The following is a 26400-nucleotide window of genomic DNA, read 5'->3' on the forward strand; positions in this document are numbered from 1 at the left end:
TATTAAAAAAACCAAAAAACTAGTTTATTGAATATTAAAAAAATATTAATTTAGATAATATTTTAAGAGAGAAAAATAACACTAATTCATACCACGTTGTAAATATGAATTTCTTTATCAATCATCCCACATTGCAAATATGGATTTCTTTAATTTATTAATAACCAAATCTTGTATTTTATTTATTAATTTATTTGTATTATAAATTTTGTAATATATTAGTTTTTCTTATAATTGTAAACAAGATTTTTTTAAATTAGATGATATTATAAGACATTTTATATTTTTATTTGTATAGTAAAATAATTATAAAATATAAAGTTATAGACCAACAACTTCAATTTCAATATATATTATTATAGTTAGTTAGGTTGTAATAATTTTGGATGAGTAAAACAAATTAATAAATGTTTGATACTTTGATGTGATACTAATTTATGCGGAAAATTAATTTTTTTAATCTTATAATGTGAAAGTGTTTTTTAATATTTTTAAATTGTTTTGATATAATATTATAATACTATATTACAATTAATAATTATACAGACATCCAGACAGTAAAACAACATATCAATATGCACCTATTTTTCAAAATAATGCAAGTACATAATCACTCCTAATGTCTTTTCGAAACTAAAAGAGCACTATTTTTAGAGATTTATAGTGATTTTTTGAAAAAAAAAATTTAAGAAAGACGATAAAGAAACTTATTAAAAAATAATAATTGGTTGATAGGACCCACCACCCCTATCCTTCACAAAAAAAACTTAAATTTACTTATCCAAAAAATAAAAAAGACTAATACTATTAGCTAATTGAGATTAAAAAAAATTAGTACGATCTCATAGGATATTAAAAAAATAAAAAATAATACTAGTACTGGTTTATTGAACATTTAAAAAAATAATAGTTTAAGAGATATTTTAAGAGAGAAAAATAACACTAACTCATACTACTATAGATTTATTTCCAGTTGCTTTATCAATTATCCCACTTTGTAATTATGAATTTATTTATTTATTTTTTTAATTTTATTAAAATATGATTGCAAATTTATGTTACTAAGTTCTATATTTCTATCAACATTAATTATTATAATTAAATTTATTTATTTGTGGGGGTCATACCCTTGTTTTTTGAATCATGTTTATTATAATATTATAATTAATAAGTATACTTATTACAATGATAATCAAATCTTATATTTTATTTATTAATTTATTTACATTATAAATTATGCAATGTATTATTTTTTGTTATAGTTGTAAATTAAATTTTTAAATTAGATGATATTATAAGACAAATTTCAAATTTATTTTTATTTGTATAATAAAATAATGATAAAATAATAAAATACAAACCAATAATTATAATTTCAATGAATAATATTGTATTTAGTTAGGTTTTAATAAATATTTGATGAAAATCTTCATACAGTGAAAGAACATCTCAATATTATATATTGATGCAAAAAATAAAAATTATTAATGTAATACCCTCATTTCTTATTGGATTCTTAAAAAACGACATCTATAATGACTTGTAATCAATTTTTTGAATTTTTTTAAAGGCCGAATCCAACCGATTTGGGTGATTCCCGATCCGAAACGCCGATTCACCTTTCAGGATAGGTTTTTAGATGCCCGATCCAAGGCACCAATCCATTTTTGACACCTCGCTTAAACCTAACTACATACCTCTCAAAACTTCCACACTAATGCATAAATGGACAATTGCAGTTTCCTTACAATACCAAGCTGTTTCATCATACCCAGTAAAGTTCCAAGGCATGATGCCGAACACCTTGGCGAAATTTAATGTTAGAACCAATATTTTAAAAAATATCAAAGGTCGACATGAACAGATAACCCAAAGACCAATTACATATTTTAAAAAATTCTTCATATTTTAGTACATAATAGCAGATGACATGAAAATCCTAGAGCTGCACCAGTAGCAATGATGGTGAAATTGCTATACATCCCTGAATAAAGCAGCACATATTCAATGCGGTCTTGGATATGGTACATCCAAGGATTTGAACTACTGATCCAACCTTTGAAGACCATCATGCTTGAGTCTTTCATTCAGATCTCAAGGGCTCCCCACTCTGAGTGTCAAATGTTCCTCTCTGTAAAGGCCTCCCATTTGCGATGGTCTAGTTTGCTCAAGTCCTCCAACTCAGCTATGGCTAGTAAATAATGTGTAAGCTTCACTAGTTCTCGATCCGTACCACGGTTAATGTGGGCCTTTCTAAATGGCCTTATAACTAGACCATTCTGTGGATTCATCACAAAGTTCCTCTTAAGGTCATCAAACATGATGGTATTTTTGGAATTGTAATACTGCCACAAAGAAGACAAACCATATTACTTGAATTATTGCAAGTAGTGTTGGGGTTAAATGCTTATTCTCTTACTCAGTCATTCCAAGTGGTTAAGATATTATTATTTTACCCTTTATGGTAAGTTCATATTCCATGCTTACCAATCAATTAAAAAAATACTATGAAACTCGAATATATCAAGTGTGTTTTACTATTGTACCTCAGGAAAATGAGCCCAGATTAGACCAAGGGGTTTGCAGTCAAAGATGCCACGAGAATCCGACTGTACAGTAATCATAGCCAAGTGATCAAGAAGAGCTGTGATTTTGTAATTCGGATTGTTGAGAACCCCAAGCTGTCCCATCTTCAGTTCGACCCACTTCATACTGAAAACCAAAATCTAGGGAGAATTAACTCTTGGGTTTCTGAGGTTTTTCAGTAGACAATCCATGTCACCTAATTATAATTATACTAAAAAATGCAATAAATATAAGAAACCAGAAGCAATTCCAAAACTAGTCTAGACATGTACTCTAATCTAATGGGGTAGGTCACTTCAAATGGTATCCAACGTACATTCCCACTGAGAGATTAACAGTAGTACTGTTGATTTCCAACAATTAGTCAATGGGAACAAAAGGTGGATCCCTCGTTCAGTATTCAAAGAAAGGGTAGATCAGCTCGTTTAATAATTCTGGGACAAACTAAAAGGGTCCAAAGCCTTAACCTCCCTCACCCAAACTGGGATCTCTACCACTAAGCCAAAGCCTAGGGGCACCTCCCTGAAACTATACTCCATTGGATTACATAAAATTTCCTAAAGCACTAGCCTATTGCTCAGGTCCTGTTTAAAGAAATCGGGACCAGAGAAACACCTGGTTGCAGACCATATGATTATATCATACTCAGCATAAGCAGCAGATAAGAACTCATGAAGATCTGCACAAAGTGAAAAGGAAACCGGCATGATTAAATGTTGCATGAATGGAGAAAGGAACAAACGAAAACAGGTATTAGATTTCTCTGAAACCAGTGATTAAGTGTTGCATTATGGAGAAAGGAACGTAAGAAAACAGGCATTAGTTTACTCACATGGCCGCATAAGCTCTATGGGGTTCTCAGCTGTTGAACGGTGATCAAAGAGGGTATAGTCAATGTCCAAAACAAGCAGTTTCTTTCCACTCCGACATGGATTAAGGAGTTCGACCTGTTTTATGAGCATAACCATCAGGCTCAACAACAAAGAAATACTCTTTCTACAGTAAAGCTACAAAGCTCACAAATAGTAGCCCAAAAAAAAAAAAAAAGTCTAGCAGGCTTAACTTGGATAAATTTCATTGTCATAAGTACATGATTAAGTTGCACACCTTACAGATGTAAATGCCATAAATCCGGCGACAGAACTTCTAGTGTTACTTCCAATGTTTTTATGGTTCAGTTTATCCTTCAAGGTGTAAAATTGCACCAGATTTAATGATTTTTAGCCACTACCAAAGAAAGTCTTTGATGAGCTTCCAACTTATCAAAGATGACACAGTAACCTGTCACACATCCTTCTTCTGTATATATTAAATTTACCTGAAGATAAGGAACACACCATACATCATTTGTTTACTAGTTTAGCTCCAAGTTTACCTTCAATTCATACATTTCCCACCCCCACGACATGTGACATATTTTTGTTAACCATGTCAACCATCATGAAGTTTATCGATATGTATGTTACAAACAATTTTTTAATAGGGTCTTACAATAAGGGGCTTCTGAGTCATTGATCCACCCATTGTAGTAATAGATGTCAATAATAAGATAATTACCTTCACTAGCTACAACCTTATCAATATCACTGACTATATTAGCAGTATCAATTTCCATACCTTCATCAGTTTTTCATCCTTTCGAGTCTCACATGCACTTTCCATTTCTCTGTGTCTCACCATGCCAGGTAGTGATCATCTTTTATGAATTCAACTTTCTCATAACCATGACGATTCAGGATCGCTAACAGTAAATGCTTTTCTCTTAGCCACCTCCATTCCATACAGGCACAGAACGTCTTCGATATCGATTGTGCAGTGATCTCATGAATCACAAGGTGGAATACTGCACCATCCCTTGCAAAATATTAGCAAGGGCCTTTGTGTCTAACTTATTCCATTCATTATAATGACATGTCCTTTGGTTTCTGGATTTTTCTTTCAATGAACATCTTACAATGCAAAAGACCTTTTATACCAGACTTCCAAATTGTCCAATTGCTCAATTGAGACAAATCATTCTGCTAATAATAGGTTCCATTTCCATCACACAGTTATTAAAACAAGCCAATGTCCCTCTTATAAAACTTGTTCGGAAGAAAGCCTTCCGTATGAATGAAAACTAACCATAAAACTAGAGAATAGAGAATAATGAAAACAACCATAAACCATCTAATGAGAGAAAGCAACAAAAATTGCAGAGATTACACAGAAGACCCTTTAAACTAGAGAAAAAATATAGAGCAAATCCAAGAACTGCTTTGCAAATAAAAATTCCCAACCAATGTTGGAACTAGTACTAAGTTCTCTCTAATAACCTTTAGGGGTTGTTTTGATACATGGAAATATATTGTCTGTGAAATATATTACTGGCGTAATACATTACCTAAAAATGGATTGTTACTATTTGGGTAGTATTTAGATGCAACCTGGGGAATACATTGCTATTGTTTGGCTATGTCTGGAAGAAATTTGGGAAATATATTACCGACATTTTGACTGGGAAATGTGGTCTTCGCAGACTACAGCCTCAATGGCACTCCAATGTGATGATCAAAGGGGACTCCAGCAATACCATGGCCTGGGCCTCCGGCTCTTCCCCTTGCCCTTGGAGACTTGCCAATATCTTTGCTGAAATAGCCCATCTCTGTGGCAACACCCATGTTACCTGGAGACATATCCTTTGAGAAGCCAACGGCGAGGCAGATGCCTTAGCCAGGGAGGGAACTAGGTTAAATCGCCTCCCTGGAACCCCAGATTCCCCTTAGCAACCACCCCCACCCCTGACTCCCTGATAAATTGTAGTGTTCTTATTTTCCCGGTGTTCCATTATTGCGATCCCCATCTCGGGGAAAGCCCACCTATGTAATTTTTCTGATGTACTTTTACTCTATTAATATACAGTCAACATTATCAAAAAAAAAAAAGACTAGGAAATACTGCATTAATTTTATCTATAGTGATGTGTTTTTTTTATAGTTTACTTTTTTCCTTTTTAGCAAAAAATACTAACTAAAACTACTTTTTTTTTTCTAATATTTGAAGATACTGTCCACATGGATTAATTTTATCCTTCTCCCTATAATTATTTCATTAATAGGTAAATGGTGTCACTATTTTCCAAAGAAAGAATATAGTCATCATCACAACTATAGCATTCAAATCTCAATTCTATTTTCTTTTCCTTTTAATGCCTTTGATCACCAGACGAATCAACCATTGATGGCCTAAATTACAAGAGTGAAGAAAGACAATTTTAATTGCACCTGTTATTCTCTATTTTCATGTACAAATTTGGACATAGCATATCGGCATTTTTATCCAACTAATGGCATGGCAATTTGTATACCATTTTATACTTAATATATTCAGACAAATTCTCCAAAAAAAAAAATAATGATGGATGTTTTAGCCCACCTTTGCTCGTTCTCTGATCTAGAGAGAGAGAGAAAGTCTTTTGATGGCCAAATGACGTTCGATTGAGAGTGCGTTTTTTTTATGGCAACACGCTGTTAGAGAGACTATAGAACATTTATGTAATGGGCACGTGAGAAATATAGTATGAGAAGTCTTAGATACATGATAGAGAGACCGAGTCATTTGATGGCAACATGTGAGAGAGAGAGAGTCTTTCGATGGCCACGTGAAATGCACATTAACTAGAGTCTTTTGAGTGAGAGAGACAAAGGCGGAATCGAAATTCATTAGACGCGTTTCATGTTTTCTAGCGGGTCCGTGATTTCACATTACCCGACAACCCCCGTAATATATTTTTTACCTATTGGGGTGGGTAATAGATTTCACGATTTTTTAGGAAATTTTGGGTAGTGTTTTTTTCGTGCTCACCATGTGAGCACCCAAACACTGGAAATGGTGTATTTCCTCGCAATCTATTTCCCCTTAATAAATATACATGTATCCAAACAGGTCCCTTAGACTTCCCTAAATCCTAAAGAAACATTTATCACGAAAGGGATCTCTCTCTTGTAATCCACAATTCAAGATTTAAGAAAAGACAAGGTACAAAAGCAATCCATGGCTTTCTCTTTTATCTCATAACCCATAAGGAAATACTAATGCAAAAACCAAAACTCCTAAAACCGAAGACCAAAAATATCAATCATCCAAAAGCACTACTAAGGAATCATGAGTAATCAACTAATCCCTAGTTGCTTCCCTTTCTCTCTTTGTTAATCCGAAATTTTCCTGAACATGGAAGTAGAAGTAGGAATCCTGTTATAAGAATATTCCTATACTGACAAGGTTAACTACATTAAATAATGCATGTGATTCAAAACCTAACCCTTTTAGGCAACATTCCAACAAGAATTAGCATATCAAACTTCTAAAGGAAAAGTTATTTAGATGGAAGTTCCCAAAAATATCTCCCTCCAGATACACTAGAAAACAAATTACTTAATGCTCAAGTAGTAACCTATGTTGCACGGACTCTTATGTACAGCCCCGTAATCGGACACGTACATACACGTTCTTCTTGTCTATTAACCATTGTTTACTTTGACTTCATTGTTTTTATTTTGAGAAGACAAAAAAGCCATTTAATATGTATGGATTCATTATCCCACTCATAATGAAATGTATTAAAGAAAACATTTTTGCATTTGGTCCTCTTTTCACAATATTGCCACATCACCAACTCCGCTTTCATGGCATGAGGAATCTGAGCCTGTACCCGCATCAGACGCTGACACTCATACCAATGTCATTGTAAGATAGGTATTAACCATCTACGCCGAGTGATCATAGAGCTTGTATTTGTTCTTTAGTAGAGGCATTATCGTTATATTTACTGATATCATCATGGACCTTCTCTAGATACAACAATAGATCTTCTAAACTAAAACATCTCAAACCCAATGACATCAAACTTGTACATGGATCAACTTGGAATGGTATATTGGGCTGTTTGATAAGTGAATATTACTCACAATTGACCACATAGTTCTCACATTTTAACCCCAAGTCTTGAACAATGCTCTTAATCCACAACATTTCCCTACCTGTTTTTCGTAACAATGATGAAATTATGTGTATTCCATGGAAAGCGCAACACACCTCCACAACTTGGATAGCCATTACATTGATCTTGTTACTTCGCAAAAGTAAAGAAAAGGACATTTCTCTTCTTGCAAAAGTAAATATGTAAATCAAATAGGATTTCATGGAGTGCATATCTTCACTTATAGCTACATCTTTCATATTGTGAAGTTGGGAATATCCTTACTTTTAGGGAATATCACTCTTGTTGAGACCAGTTGGATTCATTATCACCCACCTTCTTTGACGTATTTAGCCTTATTAGAGTAATATTCCTCTCTTATCAAGATTCCCCATAAATAGAAAATGAATATCTTCTCTAATAATTTTGAGAAAGTTCAGGATTGTGAAGGAGAGAAAGAGATGCAATGGGGAATATGAATCCTTACGGTTTTTACAGCTTTGAACTTTGGGCAGTAAAAACAAAACATTATGCCGCAAAGCAATCTGGGCAGTCCAGGCAGCTAGACGAACTGCAGGGACCTAGGCGGGCACCATAGATGGGCATGTACCTGGGCACCCACCTAGGTGAGCATCTACGCAGGATGTTGTGGGGGATATATTCAAATTACATTTTAAATTTAGAAAGCTAGGAGGGACGTGAACCATGTACTCTATGATGCCACAGTTATCCAATAGGTGGCAGGCAAACGGTTGTTTGAACAAGGGATTTTAGGGAAAGGGTTCCTGTGGGTAACTCAACTCAGGAAAGGACACGAGAGATAATGATACAGTGGATCCAAAAACAATTTGACATCAATAAAGGAGATCACAGAGAGTGGTACAGTGTGTCCAAAAATAAATGGAATCAGCTAAGGACATGAGTGGGATAGTGGTCCCGTGGGTCCAATGCTAAATGAAACACAAATATGAAACTCAAGAGAAATGAGAGGGTGTGTGGGTCATTTTACCCCAACAACAGCCCTCCTTCTTCCTTTACTTCTTCTTCTTCTCCTCCTTTCACAATATCTCTCTAAGTCTTCACTCTCTAAATCTCTTTGTCTCTATTTGGACTTTCTCTCTTCTCATTATTCTCTAATTTTTCTTTGGTTAGACATTCTTAACATGGTAGCAAGGAGCAAGGCTACCAGATCCTCCAAAATGATTTATTCCCTACCGTCTTCCAATCCTCCAAATTGAAAGAGAGGAAAACCCTAACCTGCCAGCAATGAGCAAGGCTTCCGGATCATCGGATATGATTTATTCTCTACTCCCTTCTTCCAATCCTCCTAATTGAAAGAGAAAGGAAAACCCTAATCCTGCCCTGCGCTGATTTCCACTTAGCACCTAGGGTTTTCCCTCCATTTGGAAAGGAACCATTATGGTCGTCTACGCTTGCTTTGAAGAGCAATGTTTTAATATTTCGCCTCTTAATGTTGAAAAGTCACAAGGAATGGTACCTGAAATCTGTCAAATGTGTGGCTGGTGTGATAGGAAGCCTGTGGAAGTTCGTGCAATGGTTCAAGTGTGGTGATCTATGTCGCATACATCTAAATGGTAATTATTTATTCTTCTACCTACTCTGAGTGCTATCTTTTGTGATTTGTAAGGCTAGATTGAATGACCTGCTCTAGTATTGTCCATTTCCCTTTCCCAGTGTCCATCTTCCCTCATGGTTAGTGAAAGTAAGCCTGGAATTTCCAGCATTAGTGACAATTTTTGAATGCCCATCACTGCAGTGAAGTTAAATGCGTCTTATTATCTCTTATGGGCTCAGTTTGTGAGATGTCTTTTGGTGCCAAGGCTAAGATTAAATCATTGACTGAAAGATGGGCCAAATAAATCAAATATGGAGAACAAGCAAATCATGACTTGGATATGAAATAGTATGGAACCCCAAATGAGTGCTACTATAATGTTTTTTCACACAGCCAAACGAGATTGGGAGGCTGCACATAAGATATAATCTTTTGAAAAAAATATCACCAGAGTTTATCAACTTTATGAGAAAATGTTTGTTATGACAGGGTAACAAAAGTCTTAGGAGTATTACAACTCTCTCTAGGGTATATGGGAAGAGTTAAATATGTATCAGCCTTTGTAAAATAATGTCGAGTTAATGAAAAAGCAACGAGAAGAATTTCAAGTTGCAAAGTTGTTATCTGGCCTAAATTTTGGATTATAATTACTGGAATTGTCCACACTAGGTAGAGATTTCAGTTCGGAATTGTGCCAGAATTGCGATTCCATGTTTCCGTGAAGGAAGCCCCAAGGATCCCAATCCTAAACGTTGGGAATCATTGTTCCCCATTTTTTGAATCTTGTTATGATCAATGTTCAAATAGATTTGATTCGGGCGCCTAGGCGGTTTGGGTGCCACCTAGGCGGTAGGCAGGCGGTCAGAGACAGGGTGCCCTCACCAAAATCAAACCCACCCCCCCTTGCCCCCCCACCCCAAACATAAAAAACATGGGAGTTTTTTGGGCATGGTTTACCTTAGGGAGTTTTTAGGGCAATTTTAGAGCCCCAAACTCCTCGTGATCATGAAAGATCATGAAATAGACGAAAACATAATAGTACAACAATACAGTACTACAATAAATACAATCACATAACATATTTACGGATGAGATTAAAAAGTCACTAACTATTACTTTACAACAGTGTATCAAAAAGCACTAGGTGGGTCCTAGGCGGCCTGGGGGGTCCAAGCCCCCCAGTGCCTAGGCGTCCACCTAGGCGGGGCACCCAAAACCTGGGCGGTTGCCAGTTGAAATTTGAAAAAAAGTAAAAACCATACCAAATTATTACCACTCCCATATTCCAAGTTGAAAAAAAAAAAGATAGACGTTGAGAAGAGAATTTTGATAATCCATATTGTTAAAACAGTAAACTGTAAAACCATACAAGTGTGGGTAGGATATAAAAGTCAACACTCAACACAACAGAAATTTAGAAAATATACAGTATAAAAAAAATTATAAAAGTCACCACTCAACACAACAGAAATTTAGAAAATATACAGTATAACAAAAGTCCATACTCATGACTCAACACAACAGTCAACAAACTCAACACTCAACACTCGGCACCAAGAGACAAGAGTCTTCAGTTGTCGTCGTCATCATCATCGTCATCATCATCATCAGAAGGAATATCAATAGGGCAAACCTCATCATATGCATCAGAGTCGAGGCCATCATCATCAGAGTCATTGGCCTCTTTAATATAACGCTTGTCCTCCTCTGTTTCTTCTGAATCTGTCTCTTCCTCCTCTTCTTCTACCTTCCTCTTACTAGTCTGTACAGATGAGGCCTTAGGAGTCTTGGCTGCTCTACCATTTTCTTTGTGCTTCGTTGAACTCAAATATTGTATAATTTCCTCCTTGGTAGCCTCAGGAATATTTTTACAAGAGGCAACATCCCCTTTAATACCAGCAAAGTGTTTTTTAAACCGGAAAATGCTCCCATTAGTATCCTTTCCACAATAATTACATTTAATACAATTTTTATCACTTGGATTAACCATACTTCCAACCCGGATCACCAATCCGTCTAGAACCTGAAGAAGATACTTCCATAGAACAAGGCTTATTTTCATCATTTTCTGGTTCTTCAAAATTCAGAAGATGTCTAATCTCATCTCGAACTGCTTTAGGAACTTTTGTACAAAAAGCAACATTACCTCTAATACCAGCAAGGTGTTTTTTGAATCGGCTAATACCCCAGTGGTATTTTTTCCACAAAAATTACACCTTATACAATTTTTATTATTTGGTTTTGGGTTGTACCCATACTTCCAACGCGGATCACTTTTTCTAATAGTAGCAAAAATAGATCTATGACAAGGACTTTGTTCTTGTTTTCGTTTTACATAACTTAAAATTGCTTGATCTCCTCTCTGATAGCTTCAAGAACATTTTTACAAGGGGTAACATCGCCCTTAATACCAGCAAGATGTTTCTTAAACCAGTTTATGCCTCATTTCGTATCCTTTTCACAAAAATTGCATCGAACACAATTTTTGTCATTTGGATTCGGGTTGTATCCATATTTCCAACCCGGATCTTCACTCCGACTAACTCCTAAAGAAGATATCTCAAAATAAAACAAGCAATCTAAAAGTTGCACTTACTTTGGTTGCTCGAACTCCAAACATTGAGCAACACTTCGATGATTCGATCCAATGAAATGTAGTTTTTTGGAGGTTTCTTTCTCTCTAAAAGGGTTTCTTGGGGGTTTAGGTTTCAAATGAACCTAAAACCCATCTTTCTAAACTTTATATCTTGAAAAAAACGAAAAAAAAAAATTGCTTTTCTGCCTCTAGGCTGGGCGCTGGGCGGCCACCTAGGCGGGATCCGTACCACCTAGGCAGCAGCCGAGGGACCACTGCCCAGTTTGGCCGCCTAGGCTTGGGCGATGCACCTAGGCCTTCTGGACCGCCTAGGCGCTGGGCAGTCCGCTTTTTTGAACAATGCTTTACAATAAGACATAAATGAATAACTGAATATATAAGACAATTTAAGACCTTAGATTCACTTTCACATAAGAGTTAATCCATTAAGATATCATATAATCAATTATTTATCTAATAAACTAAAACAAAAAAATAGAATATCAAAATAAGACACATTGTACAGAAAAGGAATCACCTAGTCATAAAAGAATACGATATATGCTCAACTTCATTGTCCAAGTGAGAAATATTTAATTAATCACCAAAAAAATCAATCTTTTAACTGCAAACATGTAAATATATCGCAAAGGAAAAAAAAAACTAAAAGAAAAAACACATGATTCATAACATAATATGTTGTAGCAAGATAAAATCAAAACCCTTTTCAAATATGTTAATTCTTTAAAAATATCAAAATTAAATCGATGTCGGTGCAAACCTCATCTATTGGGTTGCCAAAAGTCCTCAAAATCAACTACTAGAAGCTTCAAATCCACCCACGAACTATTGCCTTCGTTTTGGGAAGAAACCAACAACAATAAAAAATTTATCTATCTGTCGATAAATGACAAACGAGTGGTTTTTGGGGGGCTTTTCTCACCCTAAAGACCACGGATTTTCTATTGGGGGTTTAAAATACCCCGTAAAACCCTTTTCCCCCATTTTTAGGTGGGAAATTACATTTTTTTACCCTCATCAAGGGTTTTTTTCCGCCCGTTCGCCCCCCCCGCAAGTTGTCACGGGGCAGTGCCTCGACCGCCTAGCCGGGCACCTAGAGACAGGATGCATAATGACCCTACCTAGACTGTGCCTAGGCGTTTTTAAATTTTTTTCGCCTAGGCGGTCGGGCGGCTGAATTTTCGAAAATTGGTTCCGATGTCTTTGGAATCTAACTTCTACCTGACTAAATTTGTGATTCATCGGTGCACAAGACTGTGATTCAACCAATATGAGACCTCGCTTCCAACCTTTGAGAATAGCAATTAGAGATATTTGGAATCTAGAACCACAACATCAAAATGATTGCCAAAAATTTATGGAATGCTTGAAATATTTTAAACATTATTTCAAAATTATTGTTATCTAAAATTTATTAATTATAAATACATTATGGGTATCTAAAAACATTATGGGTGTTGACAAACTCTAGTTTACATCATTCTTAAATTTTGAGAATTCGTAATAAATGTCTTATTTTTTAAGAAATACATTATTAATAAATAAAGTAATTTTATTTTCTTTAGTCAATCTAAAAACTCTAGGAAAGTACTAAGTTAAAGGGTACTCGACCTTGTTTCCAATACTTATGGAGAACTGTAATAAAGGGTACTCAATACTTCGACTCTAATGTTAGGGGAGGACTATCAAAGACATCGATTCCAATAATAGGGGAGCTTGATAAACATACGCGATATATGGATCCAATACTAATGAATTCTAACTTATTGATAATTTAAAACCTTAAATCTTTTTCCTTATGGAACTATTTTCATGATAATTTCTGGTGTGGTTTGAAGTATTTCGGTCGCAATTCCTGTAAGTCAAAAATCTCAATCCAAGTTGATGAGACCTCGATTCCAACAAGGTAGGAATCATTGCTTTTAAAATGTTACCGACCGCATAATGCATTATTCAGCCACATAATGCATTATGCAGCCTAGAGCACATCACTGCAAACCGGCATATGCCAAAAAAAGTGACGTGTTGTCATGTGCAATCGCATCACCCACATCAAAATTTCTTTATGTTGTTTACTAAATTTTTCATTTCCTAATTCTTATCTTTTCCTTTTTTTCTGGGGGGGGGAGGCCAGGCGGGGGGCCAGGTGGGGAAGGGGTCAATGCCTTCAACATCTTCAAGTAACAAGAATCCAGCATGGAAATATGCTAAACTCAAGAACCCTAAGGATTGAAATTGTGTCTTTTGTACTCTATGTGGTAACACTTGCATGAGGGGTGTTTTCCAGCAAAAGGAACGTAAAAGCACGTCCACAAGCAACCGATGAGATTGGAAGAGAGATTGGGGATACATAGATAGCCAAGAAAACATTGTGATATTAGTAGACAAAGGAATTCAGCCAGCTACGATATTTTCTTGGAATTGTAGTAGCTAGGTCTAAGTATGGTATCAGTTCATCTCAAAGAAAGTATGTAATAGATTTTTGTCAAAATTAGGGATACTAGCAGCTACACCGGTGGATATGCCTATAGATCTAAGTAATCAATCATTAACAGATCAGAGAGAGTAGTTTGAAGTTCCAGGCAGATCCAAAAGATTTGCAACCAAGCCTGTCTACCTGACAATTAATCAGCTAGATATAGCCTTTGCAACGAGGTAGTGAGTCAGTTCATGAATTCTCCTGGGACACCAAACTAGAAGGTTCTGCATCGAATTTAAGATACCACTAGGTGAGGGCTTATCTCCAGGCCAAATGGTCATTCAGCATTAAGGGTTATTCTGATGCTGATTAGATAAGATCTCCATCAGATAGAAGATCTACCACAAAGTATTGTACTTTTGTTGGAGGAAACTGGATGACATGGAAAAGAAAGAAACAAAATAGTGTAACTAGGTCTAGTGCAAAGGTAGAACATAGAGCAATAGCTCACACTACGTGTAAGTTAATGTGGCTGAAGACCTTGATACAACAGATGGGATTCACAATTAGTGAATTGATGAAGATGTTTTTCAATAATTAAACTACCAATTATATAGCCAGTAACCTTGTGTTCCATGAGAGAACAAAGCATACTGAAGTGAATTGTCATTTTATTCGAGAAAAAGGTCACTACTAAGCAGATATCTACTCCATATGTGAAGTCAAAGGATCAATTAGTAAATATATTCACCAAAACTCTTGGTTTTAATCAGATTCAAAATGATTTGTTCCAAGCTAGGCATGGATGACATTTATGCTAGCCTGGGGCGAAGTTAAACAATATATGTTTATATATTTAGTTTAGTCCTTTTCTGTGTGTCTACAGGGTATTCTTGTCCTTACAATACTTAAGGACATTTTTGTAATTCATTCTTATGACAAACAAGAACGGAAGGGGTGTGTGGTCATCTAACTCTAACATGACAGCCCCCCTCACTTCTTCCTTCACTTCTTCTCCCTCACATGTTATCTGTCTAACTCTTCTCTCTTATTCTCTGTCTCTCTCTAGACTTCTCTTTCCATCTTCCCATATTTCTCTACTTTGTTTCTTACATACTTAATATAGATAAAAGAAAGAACAAACGAGATCCATTTTGTGAAGTCTTTTTCACAAGGTTTTAGTGAAAGAACAACAAAAGGAAGTTAAAAAGACATCAGTGAGTGTTTTGGACCAAGCATAAAATCAGATTCGGAAAGTTGTAAGCTTCTAATTTTCATAGTGGATTGTAGCATTTAGCCCATGATTTCCTTCTTGTTCAGAAGGGTCTTCCATTAAAGTCGATGAGCCTCCTTGAATTTCTAGTTATTTGCTTTCAATGGATGGTTTTTGGTTCTATGCATTATTTCTATAGCTTTGTGGCTAGTTTGCATGTATGTATATCGGAGTTGCCCCCAATAATATGTATCATCATGCTATTTGAATTTTGAAAATAGATTGAGCTGATATTAGGTCATAACTGAGCTTAAGTCTGACCAAAGTAAGTTGTCGAACATGCCGAGTTTGTGCTCAAGATGTTTCAGATGTATTGGACCCAAGCCAAGTCCAAGTCAAGCCTCTTAACTTACAGGCCGAACCCAGAGACTTTGAACCTGCCTAGACGCAACCCACTTTCAACCTTACGAATCCAATCATCTTAGTCCAAGTCATGGCCCCTCTTGCCAACCCTTTGCAACCTGACCAAGGCTCTTCCTTAATACTTTCAATTCCAGAGGGGCCATCTTGCAGCACAATTGCCATGCATGGAGCCCCTTTCCTCCATGATACATACTGAGTTTGCAAAGGGCATGGGCACCCTTCACCGAACTAAAGAAGTCCATCCCTAGGACCACCTGGTAGTCATCCACAGGCACCACGGATAGCCATAGGTCTATCTTGCCACGCCATCGCCCAATGCAGATATCCACCCCACAAGCAGCAGCACTGATAAGTTTGGCATCAGAGATAACTTTCGTAACCCAACCCATCTCCTTAGCAAACCATAAGCCTAACCGATCCAGCCTCTTCCTTAGAGACAAAGTTGTGTTGCATCAGTGTCAATCATGGCCTCTATGGCCCTTTTGATTTGTACCTCCACATATGTGAGACACTTACTTGGGGCCTTGGGTCTCTCTGTCTTAGCCTTTATCCTCTTAAAGAACTGCAGTGACCCCATTTAAGACTCTGTGATGTCTCCAACTCTCCATCCTCATGGACATCTAGCTTTGTCACGAGGGTATTGTGGGCCTTCCTCTTAGAGCACTCTCGTGCCTAATGGGGTCCATCGCAAATGAAGCATCTTACACTCTGTGGCTTGGACGTGTCTGAATTGTTCTTATCACCCTTGCCATTCATGCCACCTGAGGGCTTTCTAAGCCCCTCTTTAGGGTTGGAGGCCCTCTGCCGGTCTCTCCTGCTGTGGCCTTGGTCACTCTTTGAAGGTCGTTGGCCATATCTCCTAAACTCCACCAGTGGCTCGGCTACTGTTATGGCCAATGCAAGATCGGGTATGCCTCATCATTGGAGTTTTGTTCGGCCCATGGTTGCAAGCCATCCATAAGTTAAAGAACAAGTCCTTCTCGGCCATGTCAGGAATCTCTAACATAAGGGTTGAGAATTCCTTAAACATAGTGTTTAATTGACCTAGTATGCCTTAGTAGTTTTAGGTTCTTATGGTCCAAGTACTCCACATTCTTGAGGTAGAATTGCCCCTTGATTTCTTTCTTGAAATCCTCCCAAGCATCAATTATACGGCTACCCCGTTCAATATCTGCATGCCTTCCAGGCCACCAGAGTGTGGCGTTTTCATAGTTGAGCTACATAGTTGCAGCATGTACCTTGGCCTTTTCATCCCTCAAGGATATTGCCTCGAAGCCCCTCTCCATTTGCCACAAGAAATTGTATAACTCCCAGGCATCCCTAGACTCACTAAAGGTTTTAGGATCAGGTGTGAATACCTTAAGGGTCTTTGGGGCCACAATGCTTCCGTTGCTCACCGCTCTCTTGCATAGGACAAGGGCACTCCTGATCTCATCAACTTGATCCTGCAGCTTCACCAAGATTGCTATCATCTTGCCCTCAAATGATTCCCTCTCAAATTGTTTGTGTATGTCATGTCATTTGGGGCATCCAACATCCCATCCTGAGTTCCTCAAGACCAACCTCAAGGCCCTCTATTTTGTTACCAATCTCACCAAACTGGTCTTTCCCATCAGCCACGACAAGCTCCAACTGTGCTAGCTGTTTGTCTATAGCAGCCAAGGTCTTGGGACTTGTCCCTTTTCCCCTCTTTCTTGTTGACATGACCTCTTTCGTTGTCAATCACCCCACTTCACACACGAGTAAAGTAAGCTCCCACAAGCCTAGCTCCAATACTTGTCACGGTCTTAGCAAAGCCCCGCACCTTGACCGTGCGGCACTCGTGCATTCAACCATTTTGAGGATGAGTCAGCCTTCTCACAGTTGTTTGCACCACTCATGCACAAGCACCACAGACTAAGCACAATAAAGATGCAAGTGCTTTTCAGTTATTATTTCAAAGTAGACCTATCAAGTTTTCGTAATCTTGAAAAGAAAACTACAAGCAGATTGGTGTAAAGAACAAACGCATTTACAAATATGGATATCTAAAGCAAAGATCTAAAGAATATGTGCTTTCTTCCAGCAAAAGCTATTACTTAGAGAAGTAATTACTAGTTGTTGTAAAAGAAATCACATACAAAGAGCCACAGATCATACAACCGATATATCTTTCATCTGATCAACACCTACAACTCAACAAATACAATCTAAATTAAAATGTCAACTAGCGAGTAGCTACAAGGAAAGTAGTAGAATTTTAGATCCATTCAGTTTTCTTTTTTCTTTTCCTTTATCAACAAATAGATACAGCATTTAGAGTTGTACACATGAATGCAATACATATATCCAAGTAAGGAAATGGACCTTGTATTGATTGATACGCCGATTCAATTTTTGTATGTTAACCACTTTATCCTTGATATCAGTAACATCATCTTGCCCAAGCTCAAAATCATCAACAATCTCTGGAGCATCCACTGGGTCAACAATAATATCATCTTCCACAGTGCTGAAAAACCAATGTCAGATTTGTGCATGACATAAGAGATCTACAAAACTTGGTATATATCTTTCAAAATAAAACCTCGGACCAGAGAAACAAGTTCTAGCTAAATGAAAAGTTGAAGTTAGTTTACAATTACAAAATACAGGAATCTCTAGTCCCAGATTGAGTTGATTATATTTCACAGGGGAAGCAGGATGGTAAGCCAGTAGAAATACATTAAGAGACAATTTTTCATAGAAATTACCTAAGTAATATTCCATGACGACATTTTATTAATAGCCCATAAGAACAAGAGTTCACATCAAACTATACCGCTCCCAGCAACAAGGCTATTGTATTCTATAATTTAAAATTAGGATGTAATGAATGCAAAGTAGGTGATTTACAAAGGAAACTTAACAGCCCCCACAAACCCCCCCCACCCAACACCCCTGCCCCAAAGAAATAAATAAATAATAATTATAAAAAAAAAAAAATTCCCCGTTTGAGGACAGTTGACAGAGGATTGAGCTTTACATGGTCATGAAAAAGGCCACCCACAGGCCTGGTGCTCGACACAGTCATACATACCAAAACATGGGTAGTGTGCATCCCTCGGAAATTTAAAAAGGTGGGGTCTGGTGCTCAACAGTGTAACAACTAAACAAAATCGATGGTCTATACAAACTCAATGGGACCCTCCATGTGATGCATAATTTGACACTTTGCCTTTTTCTTTTGCACTAATTCTACAAGCCCCCACAATGCACACGTGGTTTGAAGTTGTTGGAGAGGCAATTTCCAATTCTGTCCTTCCATAAAAAACAGAACCAGATTTCTTAAAAACATTATTTGCAAGATACTATTATGTATTTAACAACGCACACTTGTTGGGTGCATTTTTGGAGTACCTGAGCGCCAATGAACTACACACGTGGGTCAACATGAAAGACAGGCAACAGACACCAGAAAACTATGCCAATATGGGTGTCCGAAAAGTTTCATCTTTTGGATTCATAGACATGGTGTATCTAACATGTGTACAGATTGGACAAACAAGACACATGCCCGTTTTGTAAGACATGTATCTGTTTTATTTTGTAAGGCGTGTATCTTTTTTATAATATACATGACCTTTTCGTAAGACACGCACACCGTGCAATTGGACACACGTGTATGATTCTTGGATTTGGACCCACATGTTCTAAATTCTTGAGTAATTTATTACTAAAACTCCACAAATTAATTTTTTAATAGGAACATATATTTTATGGACTCATTAGGATGTGTCATATTGGACTAGGCAAAATACAAGTAGCTAACTCAGATTTTCAGCATTCAAGTCAATCGCAGATTTTCATATCCATGACCTCATAACATAGACAGGGATGTATAATACTAATTTATTGCAAAAAGTTAATAATATGAGACATTGATCTCATAATTTACCAATATTTCAAGGGCTCCTTTTAACTTACCACTAAATCATCCATGTTTAAAATACCAAACTCTCTCATAAACTTTACCATTATTTAAAAGCAAGATATTAATGTGAGTAATAGGTGTTTCAAAACACCAATACCTCATTGATACATCAATATTCGTCGACAAAATTGGTGTTTTGAACAAAAAAATTATCTCCATTTTGATGGGGCAAAATTTGAAATTGCCCCTCACACAAATTTTTAACACTTCTGACATGTGATTCCAGGAGATTCTTAAAATTAGGCCTAATGAAATAGGCGAAGTGCTGAATTATGCATCTTTTGGGACTGATTTGATAATTAGAGAAAAAACCATATTCAAAATTCAACCAAAAATATCCAGGGCATGTAGAGAAACTAGTTTACTATATCGAAACTAGTCATGCAATATTAATTCCATAAGAATGTACCCAAACTAAGAAATCTTATAGTAAACATAAGTGTCAATTAACATGGAAACTATGAATTTGCGATCTACAACCATAAAAACCAATGTTTAAGAAAAGGGAATCATTGGGGTTCGTCGTCCACCCATCAATCTTGTCATGGGTCGTGGACCCTGACCGATCAGGACCTACGAATAAGGAAAATATTTAATCATCATCGTCAGAGCCTTTTCCCAACTAATTGGGATCCGCTACACAAATCCTGGTCCACTATTCTGCTCTATTAAGGGCCACACTGTCGGTGACGCTATAAGTCCCCATATTTTTTCTCACTACTTCCAACCATGTCCTTTTGGGTCTACCCCGTACCCTTTTTAAGCCTTCCACTTGAACTAACTCGCAGCTCCCAACAAGTGTTGCACTGGATCTCCACCACACATGACCAGCTCACCTAAGTCTACTTTCTCTCATCTTATCGCCTATTGGTGCCACACCTAAATTCTCCCGAATGTATTCATTTTCAATTTTATCTGTTTTTATCTTGCCACTCATTCATCTCAACATCCTCATCTCAGCTACACTCATTCTATGGGTATGTTGTTTCTTGACCATCCAACATTCCGGCCCATAAAGCAAAGCTAGTCTCACAGTTGTCTTATAGAATTACCCTTCAGCTTCATCAGTATGCGGCGATCACATAAACTCCAGTTGCACATCAGCACTTTGCCTACCCAGCTCTAATTCTATGTGCAACATCATCCTCAATTTCTCAATTTTCCTTGATTATCAACCCAAGATATAGAAAGTGAGCTCGTTTTGGTATTTCGTGGCAGTCAATCTTAACTACTTTTCATCTCTGCTACTATTATTATTAAACTTGCATTCCATATATTCTTAGTCTGGATAATTTTAAAACCTTTAGATTCTAAAGAATCCCTCCAAGCTTCTAACTTTGTGTTGATGTCGTTTCAAGTTTCATCAATCAAGATAATGTCATCCGCGAACAACATGCACCACAGTACCTCATATTATAGGTGCCTAGTCAGGCCGTCCATAACTACAACAAAAAGGTATGGGCTCAACACTGACTGCTGGTGTAGACATATTGTCACTGAAAACTCACTCGTATCTTCACTAATTGTTCGTACACTAGTTAGCACTCCCTCATACATATCTCTCACAAACTAGATGTGGTGTCTAAAGACTCCGTTCTTTTCCAACACCCACCGAATCAAATCTCGAGTTACTCCATCATTAGCTTTCTCTAGATCAATAAATACCATGTGGAGGTCTTTTTCTTTCGCCCTCAACTTCTCAATCAGTTGCCTAAGTAAGAAAATCGTCTCAGTTATGGCCCACTCTGGCGTAAAATAAATTGGTTTTATGATACACTCCTTTCAAGCCTTAGCCGTTGCTCAATCACTCTCTCCCATAGTTTCATTCATAAGTTTGATCCATCGATAGTTCATACAATTCTATAAGTCTCCTTTGTTCTTGTAAAGAGGTACCACAATACTTTTCCTCCACTCGTCTGCCATTTTCTTTGTTCTCAGCACCTTGTTGAACAGCTTGGTAAGCCAGTTAATGCCAATCTCCTCCATGCACTTCCAATCCTCTATCGGATTACCATCTGGTCCTAAAGCCTTTCATATCTTCATCCTCTTCAAAGCTTCTTTCACTTTCGATATCTAATCCTATGAATGTATCTATGACTTCTGCCCTCATTTATGCTAACGGTTCCTTCTACTATCATGTTCCTATTGTTTTCATAATTTAATAATTTTTTAAAATAAACTTTTGACCTTTCCATGACCTCTTCATTATTCACCAAGGTCATTTGATCCTCACTCTTAATGCATTTAATATGGTCTACATCCTTACACTCTTTCTATCTTATTTTTACTGATTTGAAGGCATTTTTTTTACCTTTTTCTATTCTCAATTTACTGTATTGATTATTATATGCTTTAAGTTTAGCTTTTCTTACTATTTGTTTTGCGTTTTTTTAGCATTTCTATATTCTTCTAAGTTTTGATCATTTCTATTTGCATTGCCAAGTTTATAACATGATCGTTTTTTACTAATGACCTTCTGAACCTCATCACTCCACCACCAAGTTTTCTTATTGGAATTTCTTTCCCTCTAAATTCTACCAAAACTTCTTTTGCCACTTTCTTAATACAATCAGCCATCTCATTCCACATTATATTGACCTCATGTTCAAAAATTTTATTTTCCTTCTAAAGCTAATTTATCTCTAAATAAATTTATTTTCTAATTTTTTAAATTCCACCACATAATTCTTGGACAGCTATTAATTTCACTCCTTCTCTTCCATCTTTTATGCAGATGTGTCTATAACCACAAGCCTATGTTGATCAAACTTTCTCCTAGGGTTTATCCCTAAATAAATTTATTTTCAAATTTTTTGAATTCCACCACATAATTCTTGGACAACTATTAATTTCACTCCTTCTCTTCCATGTCTTTTATGCAAACGTCTATAAACACGAGCCTATGTTGATCAAACTCGCTCCTAGGATAACCTTACAGTCTTTACATGATAGTCGATCTATCTTATTAACTAGGAAGAAGTCTATCTAGCTTTTATGTGATATACTGTTATAGGTTATTAAATGTTCATCTCACTTTTAAAAGTAAGTTTTTGTTATTTCTAGGTCGTAAGCATAGGAAAATGCATAATAGTCACACCATCTCATTTTTTCACCAAACCTATATCCCCATGTACCCCTTCCTATCCTTAACAATCCTTACCTACATGTCTATTTATATCCCATCCTTAAAAGATAATCTCTCCATTTAGTATGTCTTAGACTAGTCCATCCATGTCCTCCCAAAATTGTCTCTTAGTTTTATCCTTTAGCCCTACACTCCTACTTGTGGTGCACAAACACTAATTACATTATTTCTCCTATTATAAGTTTAATTAATAAGAGCCTATCACCCACTCTCTTGACATTAATTATTTTATCTTTTAAATCTTTGCATACTATTATGCCTAATCCATGTCTATTATTATCCTTTCCTATGTACCAAAGTTTATACCCATCTATTTCCTTCGCTTTTTCTCCTTTCCACTTAGTTTCCTGTAGACAAGCTATGTTTACTCTCCTTCGTTTATTGTATCCACTAACTTCATACTCTTATCAGTAAGTATTCCTCCATTCCATGTGGCTAGGCGAATCCTATTGTCTTGGACTAGCTTCTTTACCCACACTAGTCCATAATGTCGTGGATACCCTTGCCTATTTTTCATTGTAACAAGACAGCACTGAGGTGCATCGCTTTTGGGGAACGCCCTAGCTAACCCTTGCTCATTTCTAACTATACCCCAGTTTTAGTGCAGTGCAGCGCAGCACTTACAGAGAATGCCCTAGCACAAGCAGATATTACAGATTTTGAATTCATGAAAAACATTGGCAAAGATTTATGTTGGCTGCCTACCTAACACAACCCACCCCCTTTACCCAGGCTTGGGACGAGTTAAGGGAAAGTTGAAGCTCTTCACCCTTCTTAGACCACGGGAAAATATTTAAAAAGTAAAAAAACACAAAATTTAATATAATTTTGGGTCTGCGCCTAAGATTGTTTAAGGTTGGCACCTTATGTAAACCTCACAGACATTTGCATATAGATGTACATATATAGAACATATAAAGACACACACATAGATGATAAATATATATTATATAATGTAGTATATTTATATTAAAAAGGAACACATCAAGTATTTGAACCTCAAACGCTGTCTAAAAGGTCAAGAGGAGTTAGCTATAGTCCTCTTTTAACTTTTTAGTAAATAGGATAAAAAGCCCATTCAGCGCAAGAGCCAGTACAGTTTTCAGAGATGAATCCTGTGATCCCTGACCCGGATCACTATTTTTGAAACAGTGTTAAAAACAAAGATACAATGCATTCAACAATTCCCTCAATTAATAAAAAAAAGAAACTCAACAATTTCATAGAAGCATAATGGCGTGTGTAGCATAATTTTTGCCTAAAAGGAAGAGGTGCAATTTTTTCATCAATTGGACCAATGTGAATATCCTCTCAGTTCATGATAAATTGTTTGTTGTCTAATGTTGTCACAAGTATACAGTATAGAAGAAACCTCCAAAATGACAAAATATCCACTAGGCTACATGATAAATAGATATTGTCATGTGCCAATAATATTCTTGATGTTGAATTATTAAGCATCTATGTCAATCATGCGCCGCTTGTCAAAGTTGTTTCCAATTTAAGGGATGCTATATTAAAGTTTCCGACAAATTTGTCTGCTATTTGGTCCTAAAACATCACATATGCAGTACGTATCGCCATTGGCATCACTTTTTCTCTCTCAAAGCGACAATCAATTCTAGTTTACATTGTCTCTCATGGAAGACTTGACTAGAAGCAAAATATATGGCAGTTAGATTGGTGCAATTCACTTCCGCAAGTGAGTAGACTTAAAAAAATAATCTGAGAGAGAATAATATTCAACTAGATTAAGTGTCAAGCAATATGGAGCATAGTTCTATAGTTTAACTTAACTAGATTTCACACTCTCTTTTGTTCTTCCATAGCCACTTGAGACCTCCTATTCTCCACTGATCTAAGTCAATCAGCTTTGGAAAATGGGGTAAATTCATAAATGAGACAACAGAAGTATTCCCTTCCGAAGAGAGAAGAACTTAGGTCTCAAGATTTGGAATACAGCTCCTAGGGAATAGGTTTTAGGTTTTACACCTCAAAGAGTGCATCATAAGAAAAATGCATTCCGTTGACATCCATAAAGCTTGAGTACAAAGAATTGCATCAAAATGCTCATGATGCCACGAAAAGGTCCTTGGAGCCTGTTTTAAGTCCATAAAAGAGCTTCATGAGGTGGACAAACATAAGTAGAAATTGGGAATACGAGCTAATTACCAATTAAATAATATGTGAAATAGAGGTCTAAGGTTTAGTAACAATACAATAAAGCTTCAACAATTGTCAACCATGTGCTGGGCATCTTAATATAACTACATATAACATTTCTTCTAAATGAAAAGCCCATTCAGGCTCAAAAATAAATAGCAAGAACACCTAAACTTAAATAAAGCATTAAATAGTTAGTTCACTCTAACATCAGCAAGAGCTTTATCAACATTAGTATTTATTATGGTAGAGAAGAAATTGTAGGTCACAAGCCCCTCAAAAGCCTAGGAAGTCTTACTCTATATCTCATACATTTGGAATTCAACCAAATTTAGCCCAATAAACTTGATATCCATCATCTATTGTTGACTCATTAAAGCTCATATAGCTCAAAAACAGCAATCTACAGTACATAAATCACCAACTACACTGGCGATATAGTTTTCAAGGAGCTGCATGTGGGTTGAATACCCCAGAAACATGGATTCAAATAAGAGCTCCATATAACCTATTCTGTAAGTCCTTTGGATGTAATTGAAGGGTGCAATGGCATAAGATTGTCCAATTTTGATATTTCTTACACCAAACCCAGATATTTTATTACTCCAATCCAAGTATTAATCTATTCATAAGTAGGTAACATTCCATCAATAGAGCCATATAAACATTACCAAATAAAAGGCCCCACTGAAGAAAGACATAAGCGAACTGTAGCCTTCTTCTAAGCTCAAAACTTCACTAAATTAGAGAGAGAATAAGATAGAGAGAGAACCTTCTAAGCTCAAAACTTCACTAAATTAGAGAGAGAATAAGATAGAGAGAAAATGAGAAACTAGAGAGAGAGAAGGACCCGATCATGGTCATCTTGAAAGAGGACTTGAGTTGGAGGTCGGAGAGGAGAGTGGAATCGGAAGAGAGCTTTGATGGAGGCGCCTTTGGATAGAGGAGTTTCTGGCGCTTGGGAAGGACGTTCGTAACCTCGCATATGAGCCGCTTCAATTCGCCCACCGAGTCGTCGGCACAGACTCTGACTGTGTAGTCGCGGCCGCTCCATTTGACGGCCAGAGTCACCTCTTCATCCCCTCTGCTGCTGCTGCTCTCCGAACACAAAGCTGCCGCACCATCGCACGCCATTGTCACGTATAACACCCTCTCTCTCTCTGTATACTAACCTCTCTCTCTTCTCTCTCTGTATACTACCCTCTCTCTCTCCTCTCTCTGTATACTACCCTCTCTCTCTCTTCCCTCTCTCTCTTTTCCCTCTTCTCTTTGCTTTCTGGGAGGAGCGGGAAGCACCTTGAAGCCAGGGGCCTGCGCTATTTCTTCTGCGACGACAACGCTCCCAACAAAGATCTCCAGAGCTCCGATTC

At 36.8% G+C, this 26400-nt stretch overlaps 1 protein-coding gene across 1 annotated transcript; it reads right to left on the minus strand.

Annotated features, from left to right (window-relative positions):
• Nucleotides 1-1813: 1813 nt before the first annotated feature.
• On the minus strand, nucleotides 1814-26400 carry LOC18449085 (ubiquitin family protein). Its single transcript, XM_006859134.4, has 6 exons — nucleotides 25881-26400; nucleotides 18117-18261; nucleotides 3419-3533; nucleotides 3202-3265; nucleotides 2547-2712; nucleotides 1814-2345 (listed from the first exon to the last, which is right to left on the minus strand). Exons 1-6 carry the CDS (start codon nucleotides 26162-26164, stop codon nucleotides 2118-2120), a joined length of 1002 nt encoding a protein of 333 aa, XP_006859196.1. The 5' UTR covers nucleotides 26165-26400; the 3' UTR covers nucleotides 1814-2117.

Source organism: Amborella trichopoda, chromosome 11, assembly GCF_054954075.1.
Source record: "Amborella trichopoda isolate Santa Cruz 75 chromosome 11, AtrichopodaSantaCruz75HAP2 v2.0, whole genome shotgun sequence".
In the NCBI taxonomy this organism is placed as follows: domain Eukaryota; kingdom Viridiplantae; phylum Streptophyta; class Magnoliopsida; order Amborellales; family Amborellaceae; genus Amborella; species Amborella trichopoda.

Coding starts and splice junctions, on each gene's coding strand:
- LOC18449085 (XM_006859134.4), bottom strand. CDS start 26,164: ATGGCGTGCGATGGTGCGGCAGCTTTGTGTTCGGAGAGCAGCAGCAGC. Junction 18,262..25,880: donor TTCAAGATGACCATGATCGG/GTCCTTCTCTCT, acceptor TTGGTTTTTCAG/CACTGTGGAAGATGATATTA. Junction 3,266..3,418: donor CATAGAGCTTATGCGGCCAT/GTGAGTAAACTA, acceptor CACTTTGTGCAG/ATCTTCATGAGTTCTTATCT.